Source organism: Microcebus murinus, chromosome 6, assembly GCF_040939455.1.
Source record: "Microcebus murinus isolate Inina chromosome 6, M.murinus_Inina_mat1.0, whole genome shotgun sequence".
Classification (NCBI taxonomy): Eukaryota; Metazoa; Chordata; class Mammalia; order Primates; family Cheirogaleidae; genus Microcebus; species Microcebus murinus.
Window position 1 is genome coordinate 41,543,928 of NC_134109.1, and position 14,190 is coordinate 41,558,117.

The window sequence follows — 14,190 nt, forward strand, 5'->3', positions numbered from 1 at the left end:
GTTCCTCATCCTTGAAATAGAAGTGAAAACTGCCTACTTAATAGAGTTGTGAGGCTTTATTTCTATTATTATTATTATTATTGTTATTAATGAAGTTAGAAATATCCACCGTGCCAGTCACTCTTCTAAGTAGTTCACACATATTAACTCACTTCCTCCTCATAACAACCCTATAAAGTAAGAACTCTTATTTCCTGTTTGCAATCCAGAAACGAAGGCAGAGAGACACATAGTTACACAGCTAGAAAGTGACAGAATCGTGATTCAAAATAGACACTTGGCTCTTGAGTCTAAGCTCTCAATCATTCAGTCTATGCCTCTAATTTAGGTCATGTAGAGTATGTGGTACAATGTCTCATACGTGGCAAGAGGTGAAAAAATTGGAAACTACTATTACTAGGTAGAGAAAGAGCTAGCACTAGAATGAAGGCTTCTTAGTGTCCAGGTTTATTCCTTTACCCCGTGCTGTATTGGTCACCTTGCTCCGAGCTACCTTGGAGAAGGAAAAAGAAAAAGAAAAAAAGAAATAGCTATGGCCTCAGTAGAGGAAGTTAGGGCCCAAATGACTCAAAATGAGAACTTTCCAAGCAAAGGACCACACTGCCCATAAGCCAAACCCCATCGCAAGGGATGTTCTGAGCTCTTTTGTTCAACTGGAATCTGGCTAAGCCAAGTATTGCTTAACACAAAGGGATCATGAATCAGCATTTAATAGCCTTTCTGGTTATGTGAAATTCACTCAATTTCATAGTTGCAACACTATTGATTCAGACATCTTATATTGTGGCAGCTCATCATGTGTGTTCAAAAACATGATACAATTTTCTATGTAGTGGGAAGTTTGTTAAAAGAGAGAAAGAGAGAGAGAATAAAAGAAAAGAAGAAAAACATGATAATTCAATAACTCCAGCTCACTTGAGGCTAGAAATCTCTCCAGTTAATGACTGTGAAATGTACAGGAGCACCCCTCACCTTCGGAGCGAGGAGGCCTCCACCTTGCCAAAATGGATGTCCTCATTAGCAGGTTCAGCAAAAGGACCAGAGAGGGAAGTAAAGATCACAGTGAGCAGCTGCAATGTTGGCGTACGTAGCACGGACCAACCATGGGAAGGGAAGCTGTCCTTCACCTTTCTAGGTAGAGGGCATGCCATATTCTTCATAGCACATTTCCTTAGCATGCATTTTGGATTCTAAAAAGCAGCTTCTGCTTCCAAGAAGACTTTATTCAAAGGGAGGGACTCAAAAGACTCAAAGGGAGGGACTCAAAGACTCACTTGAGTCTTTGCAACGTATGTGCAGATAAAGACAATTACAGATCAACAGCTGCAAAACCAAAATGGTCACTGCTTGTCTGCTCTTTATTTGTTCCTATAATAAAACTCATTAGGAGCTTAATGAGAATTTAAGGATTTTTTTTCTGTATGTCATTCTTCCCAGAGTTCTTTCCCCAAGCATGGGGCAGAAGAGAGGGGAAGCAAAGGTGAGAGATCCATTCTTCCAATAAATATGTACAAGGGCCCTTTATATGGAAGATGCTGCATTAAGTGTGTGGAGGGTGGGGTGAGAGATGGTATGAAGATAAGTGTAGGGTGTCATTGCTACCCTTTAGGGATTTATGATATATTAATACTACACAATAAGGCACAGATGGAGTGAAGGTTCTTGACTAGTCAGAGTCATATCCTAGTGAATACACGTGACTCTGAGCAAATAACTTAATCTCTCTCAGCTTCTATTTCCTATTGTTAAAATGGGGATAATGATAGAACTGCCATCATTGCATTGTTGTAGGAATTAAACAAAAGTTATATACTTTAAAAGTTCTATAGTTGGAACTCATGGTATATTATTTGTTATTATTATTGTAAATAACCAAAAGCAGATGATAATCCCTGTAATCATGGATATTCACAAAGGTAAAAGTTCGGTTTTTGAATAGGGATACACTTTGAAGGAATTCAGCCCCTTGTAAGATTGGAAGTTTTATAAAACATTTGAAAAGAAACGAAAGCTAAAATTCTGCAAAAATAGGGACTACTCTTCCTGTCAGTGCTATCTAAACTCCAACCCTGTCTCGAGATTGCCACACATCCTAACCCCACCATTTGTCTGTGCTGCTACTTTCTTGGCTCAGCATCTGACTTCATGGTCTTGCTTCCCTCCAAATACTAAAGCAGTCTTCCTGGCTCTTCCCTGCTACGCTCACCACGGGGCTGCCTATGCCAGTTTTTCACTATTCACACTGCACTCTCATTTAGCCTTAAAATATTTCTGTACAACTTGTCTCATTTATGCAGAACTTGGCCTGACCTTCAGGAACAAAATAAGACCAGAAATTTGACCAAAAGTCTGAGCAACTACTTTCCTCTCTCTGAAGTATTACCAGATGCCCCTTGATGACCTGGCAAGATTTCAGGATGGGAGGGGAGGGATATTTGAAGTCTCTTCCAGGTGAATTGGCCCAGGCAGCATTCATATGCTTCAATCTCCTATGCTTGCCCTCAGGGCAAACCACAATCATTATTATTGGTCTCATCTTGCTTTTTGGAATGGGGGCAGCCATGGACTTTTTCCCTAGCCCCAGATGTCAAGGAAATGTAGTGATGGCGCAGGGAAAATGACAGGCACTGCTGGAGGAGCCTGCCTTAGGGCCCCCCGGGGATCAGCGACAGTAATTTAGCCCCAGGCTGTCCTTGCATAGCTCCAGACCCCACAGCACACCTGGATGACGTAGACCAGCTCACCAGGCCAGGTAGAGGGTTCATGAGAACAGTGTGTGTGGGAGTGTCATCAAATCACTTGGTACTTTGGGGTCTATTTTGGGGCTCCACCAGATCTGATTGCATAATAGGCCCATTTGACATAATTGGAAGTGGAAGCTGGCAGTCTCTTTGCTTGTTTGGGACCTGCGGCGGCAGCTGGCAGAGAGACAAAGAGGGACCCAGCAGCATCTGGAATGAATCTGGGTAAGTGCAGGAAAGGAGGGGCCGCGCCCACCACTGGGCAGGAAGGAAGGCGGGAGCCATGGGCTAGTGTCCTTAGGTAACGAGCTGTATGCCAACATCTCCTGTCTTGGCCTCCTCATTGCTCAACCTCTGCAGACAGCAAGAGCCTAATTGTTATCTCCACATGGAACCTGAAAGATAAGATCATAAATCCTCTACCATGGCCAAGTCTAGGGAAATGTGAAGGGGGCATACCCAGCCTGCCTCTTCTTCACTTCTTTGTAAAAGAAAGGCTGTCTGAAATCTGAGACCCTCTCAGTTCAGGCTGGGCACCCGGATGGGAGTAGGATTTCGTATGACCCACATCTGATGTGAAACATTGATGCTGAGATAGTTCTATTGCATTATGGTTAAGAGCACAGGCTTTAGAAGTATTACCCTACAGGTTACTCGCTGATTTTAAAGGGGAAAAGTGCAGCCTTACAATGGACTGTCACCTCCTAACCCACTGACCAATTTTCAAGTTCAGCCTCCCATGCGACACGGTATGATGCACACAGTGCCAACTGGAAGGGGTGTCACTAAATGATTACATCTGCCTCTAAGAAGCCTTGAATGCACTCCAGTTTACAGAAGATCCAGGGGCTGGAGAAAGAAGGTAAATGATATCAGGAGGAACCAATCACACCCCAATCCACAAGACATTCCATGGGACAACTGATTCCACAATCTCTTCAACAAATTAGTGGCACAGGAAAAGTGGGAGGATGATTTGAGATTAAAATAAAATATACCCCCATAGGAGGGGGTTAAAGGGCATATATTGAAACCTTAAAATTTGTACCCCCATAGTATGCCGAAATTAAAAAAAAAAAAAGAAAAAGAAACGGCAAAAATAAATAAATAAATAAAATATAATATACCCCCACAAAAAAAAATTTAAAAAAAAAAACATAAAAAAGACCAGGCTGCAAAGTCAGAAAAGCAGGGTTTACGTCTTGTCTTTACCATTTACAGGCATGTGGCCTCAGACAAGTCACTTAAGTTCTCTGAAACCTATTTCTTTACCTGCAGAAAGAGAAGAATGTATTCCATTTCACGAGGCTATTGTGAAGCCGGGCTGAGAAATGCAGGAGGGCCTTTAGCGGGCGCATGGTGCATACCAAGCACTCATAAGCCGCAGCTATTAGTATCGTCCTAGAGATCTGCTGACCAGCGTTCCTGTGAACACCTTGGTCTGCCGCCATCGTGACCTTCCTGCTTACCACGTGTCAGCTTCTCCACATAACGACGCTTAACCCCTCCTGAGGGAAATATCGTCTCCCCAAACACAAATCCCCTTCACGTACACCCTCTCCTGGGTCAAGGCTGGAGAAGCAGCCTGCTGGTGTGGGAAGACGTACAAGCGAGCCGGACAACTGCTGTTGGTCTCCTGGGCCTTTCCCGTTTCCAGGCACACTGCAGGGACTCACGCGTCTCAGCCTTAGGGCTTTCTCCAACTCGACCTCATGCATGTGACCGGCTGGAAGTGAACCCCCCTTGCCCATTCCTCTCAGCAGTTCTCAACCTCCCCTCAGTGATGCCAGGAGTTGGGATGTGGTTGAGGGGATATCTCTGAAGTGTGCATTCTACATTGCTCCTAGAATCCCACAGCAGGACTGAGTTCTACTCGCTCATGATGGAACAAGCTAGATGACACCCCATTTACTAACTTTTTCCTTCGCCTGAATCACTTCCCCACCTGCCGGCTGTTTCCCAGGATGGCCTCCCAAACAAACCATTTGCACTTGGAGTTTGTCTAAGGGAACCCAAACCAAGACACCACATCAATGAGTTTGGATTTTACCCTAAGGGCACCGGGAAGCTGTGGAAGTGCTCATTAGAGGGTAGCTAAGAGTGTCACTGCAGAGATCTGAGCTCTGTCCCACCACTTTGGATCCAGGAAGAGCAGTCGGTGCTATGTGTCATTCGGCTCAGACACGCCCCGGGTAGTGCCTGGCACAGTGGGCCTCCTCACCTCCACCCCACCCGGAGCGCCAGGCAGGAAAGCTGGAGACTCCCCCAGAGACCTTGGTTACACAGAGCCTAAGCATTGGAGCCACCTCAGCTGCAAATAATCACATAGAAACTAACTGTCTCTTTCTGCTTAGAGATGTCTAAAGGCTGAGTATAAAATCCTGCAGAGGGCATCATGCCAGTAATAGGGGGAAACATCTAGAAGGAATGAAGTTCTGAAAAAGCATCTGGCTGCCTGTGAGTCCAGCACCAGGGACCTACCTTCCACAAGATAACTGAGCAAGCCCTGGAAAAGGCCCATGGAAGACGACACTGCTCTAACAAAGAGAATCCTAAGCCTTTGGTCTTGCTTCTGCAGCTGTACCTGGGAGCGTGCTGAGACCCAGAACAAGGCAGTAAGCGGAAGGCAGGCAGCTGGCCAAGGCTTTGCGCTCTCGCTTGGAACAACTTCAGAGAGGGTACAGGTCCAAGCCGGTATTATGATGGAAGGTCTTTGGGGAAAATCGCCCCAGTAGAACCTAAAATACCTGGACACTTCTCTGTAGCATTTTCCTCCCTTCTCAGGAGATGAGATAATCAGACTGAGCCCATTGTTCTATCATTCCATTGTTCTAAAGCTAAGATGTTCCAAGATCTGTGTCCTTTAACAGGCTGCAAATTGGTAGCAAGGAAGCAAGCTTAAGGTCTTTAAGAGCTTTTGCCTCTGATCTGTTTGTTTGGCAATCACATCAATTTGCTTTCTGATTCTATTTAAAAAATGAAAACAAAAACAAGCAGAAACTTGCGCTAAGGAGTTCGAAAAGAGACACAAAGTTAGGATTGGACATCATCATGGACACATAACTGCTGTCCCAAGGAAAGTAATAAATGGCGTCGGAGTGGTCATCTGACTGCACCTGCAGAAGCCCAGCCACAGGTAATGGGAAGCCCTTTGTCCTCCCTGCACTGCCGAGTGACCTGAGCCAGGTCCAGGCTCTGGGCCACCTGGGCAAATGAATAATCCCACTGCCAGGCAAAGGGCCAGAGCAGGGAGGGTGGAATCTTGGCATTGCTTGGCATTGCATTTCATGGGGGAAAAAAGAGGAAGAAGGAATAAAGGGATAGGGAAATCTTTTGGACTGGTCTCCTCATTTGGTGCCCTCTAAATATCTAATTTTGAGTGGACTCAGAGCTGATATATTTTAAAACACATAGTTGAAAATTGGTATTTCTGGAGCTCAGGCATGAGCACTGGCCAGGCTAATGTTTAGTTCAGTGAAACTAGCTGAAGCTTCACTCAGATTCACCATGCCCCACTCCACCCTGGTTTTATACTGCCTGGAAGATAGTAGCTCATATCGCCACTTCTGGGTCCGCAATTTAAATTTCTCAAAGAAAGGGAAACTCGAAGATTTGTTCTTAGTAGGCATCAGTGAGAGTAGGCTTTTTGCCTTAGGAGAAAAATGCACATTATTTGATTTAGGTCTATATCCTGAGCGACTGTTTAGGCCAGAAAGAGAACATTAAATGTTAAATTTCAGTGTGAATTCTTGAGTAAAACATCTATAGATTAACAGTTAAAAAGGTAATCTTGTTTTGAGAAGGAAGTAAGGAGAAGAAGAAAAATGATTTTATAAAGATGTCTTAAAATGGATTATCATGAATGAATTTTTAAAGTGTGGTATATATACACAAGGAAATACTATTGAGTCTTAAAAGCAAACCAACAACAACAACAAAAAAAAAACCCCAGGAAATTCTGTCACTTGCAACAACATGGTGACATTATGTTAAGTGAAATAAGATAGGCACAGAGAGTAAATACCGCACGATTTCATCATATGTGGGATGTAAAAAAGTTGAACTCATAGAAGTAGAGAGTAGAATGGTGGTTGCCAGAGGTTGAGGTTGGGGGGACGAGGTGGACAGGGAAAGGAGAGGCGACATTGATCAATGGCTACAATCTCAGACAGGTGGAATATATTCTGGTATTCTATTGCACAGCAAGGTTACTATAGTTAATAATAATATATATTTTGAAATAGCTAAAAGAGAATTTTAAATGTTCTCGCCACAAAGAAATGACAAATACTTGAGATGATAGATATGCTTATCCCGGTTTAATCATTTCACAATGTATACATATATCAAAAACATCACATTGTACCCCATAAATACACATAACTTATCAACTGGAAATAAAATAAAACTCTAAAAGCTTTTAAAATAAAAAGGATTATTATAATTAAAGGTTGATGTTCTCAATGAAAGCTACAATCTATAAAAATTATTTTATCCAAGTTAAATCTGTTAGCTGTACATTTAAGGAATCATCCACTGCTGTCTTCAGAGTAGTATAGGTATGTGAAGGTTTAGTTTTAGCGTTTCATTCGATCATGCACTTGCAGACTGAGTTTAAAGGGTAAAGATCAAATTTGGTCCAACTGATCTCATTTAACGGTTCATGCGAGAAGCTTTAGTTCACATTTCTCCACTTGTTTTGCTTGAGCACTTCCAAACCGCATAGGTCTGATGGCACTGCCACCCTCACATCCAACGTATAGATAGATAGAAAGGGAAATGATCACTGGGAGGAAAATTAAGGCGTGGGTCGTACATCAACTCTGCTTAGCTGGCATCCAAACACATAATTCACATTGCTGCTGGAAAGCCTCCAGTGATTGCTTCACCGTTACAGATCAATTGTAGAAAAGTCTGTAGCTTCATTAGAAGCATAATTTAGGAAGCGTGTGAACATTTGGGATTCAAGCCCCACTAACAAAATGTACAGTAATTAACCCATGAGAAATTAAATCTCACTTTATGGAATATTTATACACATGTTGTTTTAAATTCCTTCTGAAGCCTGTCCAAGAAAAGTATATGCCAAAGAATCAAAAGGCAATTTAACCAACCTGACTCCAGACCACCACCACCACCACCACTCAATCCTGAGGATAGCCCCTTAGCATTCGTCACTGCTGAATGTGAAACGTCCCAAAGCGATTACCCATTAAGTGAAATTAAGTGAAATGCCCATTTAAAAAAAAGATTTGTCCACTATTAGATCATTTAAGATTTACTATACATTAGCATACATAGCCATCGAGTGTTTGTGTGATTTTCTATATGTAGCTGCTTAGACATAGGGCTACTGCAGTCACATTTCCTGTTTGATTCCCATAATAGTGGTGAGCTAACTACCTGGAAAAAACAGTTCTGTCTTTCTTCACCCCAGGCATATTCCTTATCTCCAGGCCTGATTTTACCAAGGCGTAGGCAAAGAGATTGGAAAATCCACCAAAACCAAGGCAAGTGGCCAGCAGTGGTGGCTCACGCTTGCTGTAATCCTAGCACTTTGGGAGGCCGAGGAAGGAGAATCGCTTGAAGCCAGGCATTGGAGGTTGCAGTGAACTTTGATGATGCCACTGTACTCCAGCCCGGATGACAGAGCAACACCTTGTCCCAAAAAAGAAACAGAAAAAGAAAGAACAAAAAAACTAAGGCAAGAGCTATCACATCACAATGCTATAGACAAAGATAGGTAATGTTTCACACAGGAAGAAAGGCTCTGATTAGATATTGTAGTGTAAATCTGGTCATAGAGGCTTGTAAGGAAACTTAGAGGGCCTCTCATTCACTCTGATACAACTCAAACTTAGAGCCTTGAATCTTGCCTTTTGTCATTCATATGTAAAACTTTCTCTTATTAGAGAGCAGTATGAATGCATATTGAATCTCTATCACAATTCAAATCCACTAAACACATTGCTTAACAGTTTAGCCCCAAAGCTAAGTTTCACTCCTAAACTAAACAAGAACAAAAGCTGAGACTTCTGACTTTGAAAAGCAGCCTTGAGGCGGGGGCGGAGGCTCTTGCAGGTAATCCTAGCACTCTGGGAGGCCAAGGCAGGAGTATTGCTTGAGCTCAGAAGTTCCAGGAGTTAAAGACCAGCCTGAGCAAGAGCAAGACCACCACCACCACCAGCCCGTCTCTACTAAAAATAGAAAACATTATCCTGGCGTCGTGGTGACCAGCCACTTATCAGCCTGAGGTGGGAGGATTGCTGGAGCCCAGGAGTTTGAGGCTGCAGTGAGCTATGATGACACCACTGCCATCTAACCTGGGCGACAGAGTGAGACTCTGTCTCAAAACAACAACAACAAAAAAAGGGCAAAAAAGATCATTGTAGCGTTTGTCTCCTCCTTCCTGCTTGGCTCACCCTACGGTCTTGAAGAAAGGTATTCTCTCTACATGGGGCAAGAAAGGTCCCAGCGCTCTGAGCTCTGAGCTTGTACAAGGCTGTCCCTTGGGAGCTTCAGGGTCAGGCTGCCAGTGGAGCTGCTCCAGGTTGGGGCCTTTGATTCTTCACTTGGCCACTAGTTCCTGCTCTTCCCGTCTCCTCTGGCGCCTCACAACTTTCTTTTCTCTGTGTCCTTTGTCTTAAATTTTTCTCTGGACAATATCTTCAGCTTTAGAAAGGTTTCACTAATCCCTTCTGAGCTTCATCTTAAGAGATTTATAAGTTAATATTCTCATTTCATATTCACGAATTCTGACTATTACAAATAACAGCATATTTTACCGTCTTTACACACAGTAACATATACTCATAGTCATTCTTAAACTGGGGAGTGATCTTTACAAAGAGTTTGGGGAGTGGTCAAGGTTTTGGTGGGTGAGGGTTTTTCAGTGTCTACAGTTCTAGCGGTTGAGAAATTATATCTTACACCTAACGATATAGGTGAGATTAAATTTTTCTTTTTCTCTTTTAATGAAATTGACATTTTCACCATCATGTAAATAAAATCCTTTCAACATATGATGATTTTTTGAAATGATAATCTTTAAGCACTATTGTTTTCCCTGTTAGATACACCCAGTTGCTTTGCCCTTTCCCCATTTGTCTTTCCTATACTTAGGTGTGAACTCTTTTAGACAGGAATAGGTCTCTTTTAATGGATTCTGGCCAATGAGCAATAAGGACTATCCTATGTACACGTAGACATGTAGCAATACTTCCTCAGGAGGAGGAGGGGACTGGCTAATGTTGACTGTGAGCTTACTACCAGTGAGGTATTATTGTAAGATCTATGAATGGAATCAATTGATTCATTCCTCATGAAGTATTATTAGCCCCATTGTACAGATCAGTAGATTGAGTAATCTAAGTCACAAAGCTTGATAGTGGCTAGTAATGAGAAACACACACAGAGATGTATCTTCATTTCCTTTATCATTTCTTCAATAACTAACCAATTTCCTCAACAAAGGCTCATGTTCTCCACTGATATAATCTTACAAAATCAAATAATAATAAAACAAAAAATAAGAGCTGAATCCTTCCCACTGGTCCAAGAGCCACAAAGTCCACAGTTTTCACTATAATTTCCAGTTCATTTGTTAGTTTGCAATATATTCCCCTGACTTTAGAAATACTTAAATGGATTGTATTCAAAAATAAATGTGACTTTGACTGATGACAGCAATGGTGGGCAAAGATCAAAAAAAAGAAAGAAAAGGAAAATAGAGAAAAAAACAAAAATAAATCTGACTAGATATTGTGCAAGTATTTTCACCTTTTAATTAAACTAATCTCTATTTATCAGAGGTGGTTTGGCTTGCAGATACTGTTTTTTTTTTCTTATTTTTTTTATTTTTTATTTTAGTGTATTATGGGGGTACAAGTGTTAAGGTTACTTATATTGCCCATGCCCCCATCCCCCCTCGAGTAAGAGCTTCAAGCATGTCCATCCTCCAAACGTTGCACATCTTACTCATTGTGGTTGTATATACTCATCCCCTCCTCCCCCCTCCCACCCTCCCGACACCTGATAAATGTTACTCCTATATGTCCACTTCGGTGTTGACCCGTTAATACCAATTTGCTGGTGAGTACATGCGGTGGCAGATACTGTTAACATATGATTCTTTCTTGCAAGTCTCTCTGCTGCAGAGAAAATTATGTGTAATATGCAAAGGCAGTAAGTAGGAAAAGCCAAAATCAGACATCTTTTTAGATGAATGCTATTAGCTATCAAGACTTTCCAGGCCGGGAGCAGTGGCTCAAACCTGTAATCCTAGCACTCTAGGAGGCCAAGGCGAGCGGTCCTTTGAGCTCAGGAGTTCAAGACCAGTCTGAACAAAAGCAAGACCTGTCTCTACTAAAAAAATAGAAAGAAATTAGCTGGACAACTAAAAATATATAGAAAAAATTATCTGGGAATGGTGGTACATGCCTGTAGTCCCCGCTACTTGGGAGGCTGAGGCAGCAGGATTGCTTGAGCCCAGGAGTTTGAGGTTGCTGTGAGCTAGGCTGATGCCATGGCACTCACTCTAGCCTGGGCAACAAAGTGAGACTCTGTCTCAAAAAAAAATAAAAAATAAATTTAAAAAATAAGACTTTCCAAACACCATTTTAGTTAGCCCCTTAACAAATAGATTTTGCAAACATGAAAAATATATTTCTTTGAATTTCTTTATGAATATGTGATGAAAACATAGTCTCTAGTCATGAACAATTAGAACTTGAAAGTGAATCCTGTTTCTAAGAATAAAGAATAAAATAAAAATCACCCATAACCTCAACATTCAAAAATCACTACTCATCATGTCAGTACATTTCCTTCCAGACTTTTTTTCTACTTTTTAAAAACACAGTATATAGGTTCAAGCTATCTTTGAAAACTCTAAGTTTATTTAGACCATTTATTCAAAAAGTTTGTCCCCTCATCCCCAGAAAAAAAATCCTATTGTCTTCCTGTCCTCCTGCAATGTATCCATCCCCTTCAAAGGTGGCTCAAGTCATTTACAGAAAAAACAAATGAAGCTTTAGCCACTCTGCTGTTTCCCTTCCTATTTGGAAGATAAATTCTTTAATAAAAATTAAAGATTAAGAAAACCTTCAGTGATTAGCATGTAGCCTCTTATTTCCAAAGGTGCCTTAGTATTCTCAGGTGTTAGTTCTTAGTACAAAGGTACTTGCAATGAAAGGATCAAGCTTAAGACTTCTCTGAATCTATGTTCTACATCTCTGTTAATGGCCTTCCTGGTGTTAGATATTTGTTTAATGATCAATAGTGGTTTCCAGTCCTACCACTGTGTTTTTCATAAAGTAGCATAACGAAGTCAATGTTTAACTGGATTCTTTGGGTCTGAAATGGCAAACCAGGAGTTGAAGGGACATCTCCATAGAAACCAGCCTCCCAGGAAGTGGCCAGAGAGGTTAGTGTGTACTGAAACAGAACTAGAAAGATGTCATGAAGGAAAGGACTGCTTTATAAAGCTGGGGTAAACTTCTGAAATACCTTGATTAAAACAAGCTACATGAAAGGCCCACAAACCACTTTTCCCTCATGGTTTTCCTCTAAATGTCTTTCACGTGAAATGGGCCTGAGCCACTCTAAGGCTCACCCTAGGGTGACCAAAGTAGCACCTTTGCAAAACAAAGAGGAAGAGACTCCCTTGGCTGGCCCTGTGGACGTCACATTCAATCAGAATCTGCAAGAAAAGACTTCATATTCGTTGGCAAGGCTGCAGGACCAGAATAAAGCTTTGGAAGGGCAGCTGCCACCTCTTCGAGAAACCCAGTATGGAAGATATTTTGCAGGTAAACGTAAAACTCAGTATGAGATTTGTGTATCTGGATCTAAGGAGAGCTATTGATTTACCTGACTGTCTCCATAATCTCAGAAAGTTTCTAAATTACTGAAACGTAAAGGAGTATCTTTCAATGGGGACTGAATGTTTGTCAACTGAAAGTACTCTGGGTACATTAGAATGGGTGTGGAAACTGTGTGTAAAGGGGCTTTTCACCATTCTGTGTGAGAAGGAAAAATTCTTTTGTTTCAGCTTATAGTGCCAATGTTTATTTTGCCGGACCATTAAAATTATATAGATACTGATGTGATAAATGATCACAATCGTATGTTTCAGCTAGATTCTAAATTTAAATCACTCTCTCCGGTACAGTTTAATGCATCAGACATTGTGGGTTTGAAAGCAGCACTTTAGGAGTGAATTTATTCTAACATGAATTTGGAAGCCACCCTACACAGAATTAATTTCTTGCAGTACAGACAATGGGATGAGTCACCCTTCCCCCAGCCCCACATTCTTCACGGTCATCCGCAGGACTAAGAGAGTTCTTTCCCATTATGATTGGGAGCTCTGAGCCTGAAGCGGCTATAAATTATCCTGGAATATTTTATAAGACATGTAAAATATGTTATGACAACCACAATGATAATTAAACAGACATTCTATTAGAATGAGAAAGAGAAATATGTTTATAATAATGTATGTAAATGTCATGTTCTCTTTTCTTCACATTCTGAATCAATAGTTTTCCTTATTGGACCACTTGGTTGAAAAGCTTTCCATTCTCCAGCAAATCTTGCCCCAGAATGATTTTCATGGCTACTGTCTGTAGAATTGACAGCCTTTGATTGTTTCTATATGGACCGTTCCTATGTTCTTTATGTTCTCCAAGTTCGTAGGCACATGAGTGGGAATTTTCCTCTTAGTTTCATACAGGAATTCCTTTTTTGTCCAAACTGCCCTATCCAGAGTTTTAAGATTTTGGTAACTAAATGAACTGTGAAAGTTGATTCTAGTGTTTTAGAGTCCCAACTGGAAAATGTGTTAATGTTTGAAATGGCAAAATCACATTAACAATAAATAACAAGTGGATGGTGAGCATTCTGTTCACTACTTTCAAAGGCCCAGCTCCACCAATACCAAAACATATGACCTTGGGCAAGTTACTTTGTAAGTTTTCTTCACCCATAATCAGGGGTAAAAATAAATGTCTAACACAGCCTATGCCATCTAATTAAAGAGAATCTAATTAAATAAATGGGCAATATCATTCAAATCACATAAAAATAAGGAGTAGTCAGACTTCTGAAAAAAAATTTCAAAAAATATTTACATTTTAAAATCCAATGTGTGTTGTTGTTGTTTCTGTCCAGTTCAGTGTGCCAGCATCTTTAGAAAGAAAATAAGGACATAGTTTCCATCCCACTAAAAGTTAGAGAGAGCAAAGTCCTTAAAGTGGTCATTCAAATGTCTTAAGGACACATAATTACCCAGGGATTTTTCCATGTAAAAATGCAAAATGGGACTGTAGCATAGTCTAACCAACAATCTAGAAATCATAATGCATCTGGATTAAGTGAGAAGGACAAGAACTTCATTGATGTTGGTCATGGTAGCAATTCCAAGAGCCCAGGATAATCAAGCTAAAAA

The 14,190-nt window shown here is 41.2% G+C and overlaps 1 protein-coding gene across 1 annotated transcript in view; it reads left to right on the forward strand.

Moving 5' to 3' along the window:
- Positions 1 to 12,150: 12,150 nt before the first annotated feature.
- CCDC198 (coiled-coil domain containing 198) overlaps positions 12,151 to 14,190 on the forward strand; it is a 29,094-nt gene continuing 27,054 nt past the window's right edge. Inside the window, exon 1 of the mRNA XM_012785618.3 lies at positions 12,151 to 12,550. Coding sequence (XP_012641072.1) covers positions 12,268 to 12,550 — 283 coding nt within the window. The 5' untranslated portion in view covers positions 12,151 to 12,267. The remainder of the gene's footprint in view (positions 12,551 to 14,190) is intronic.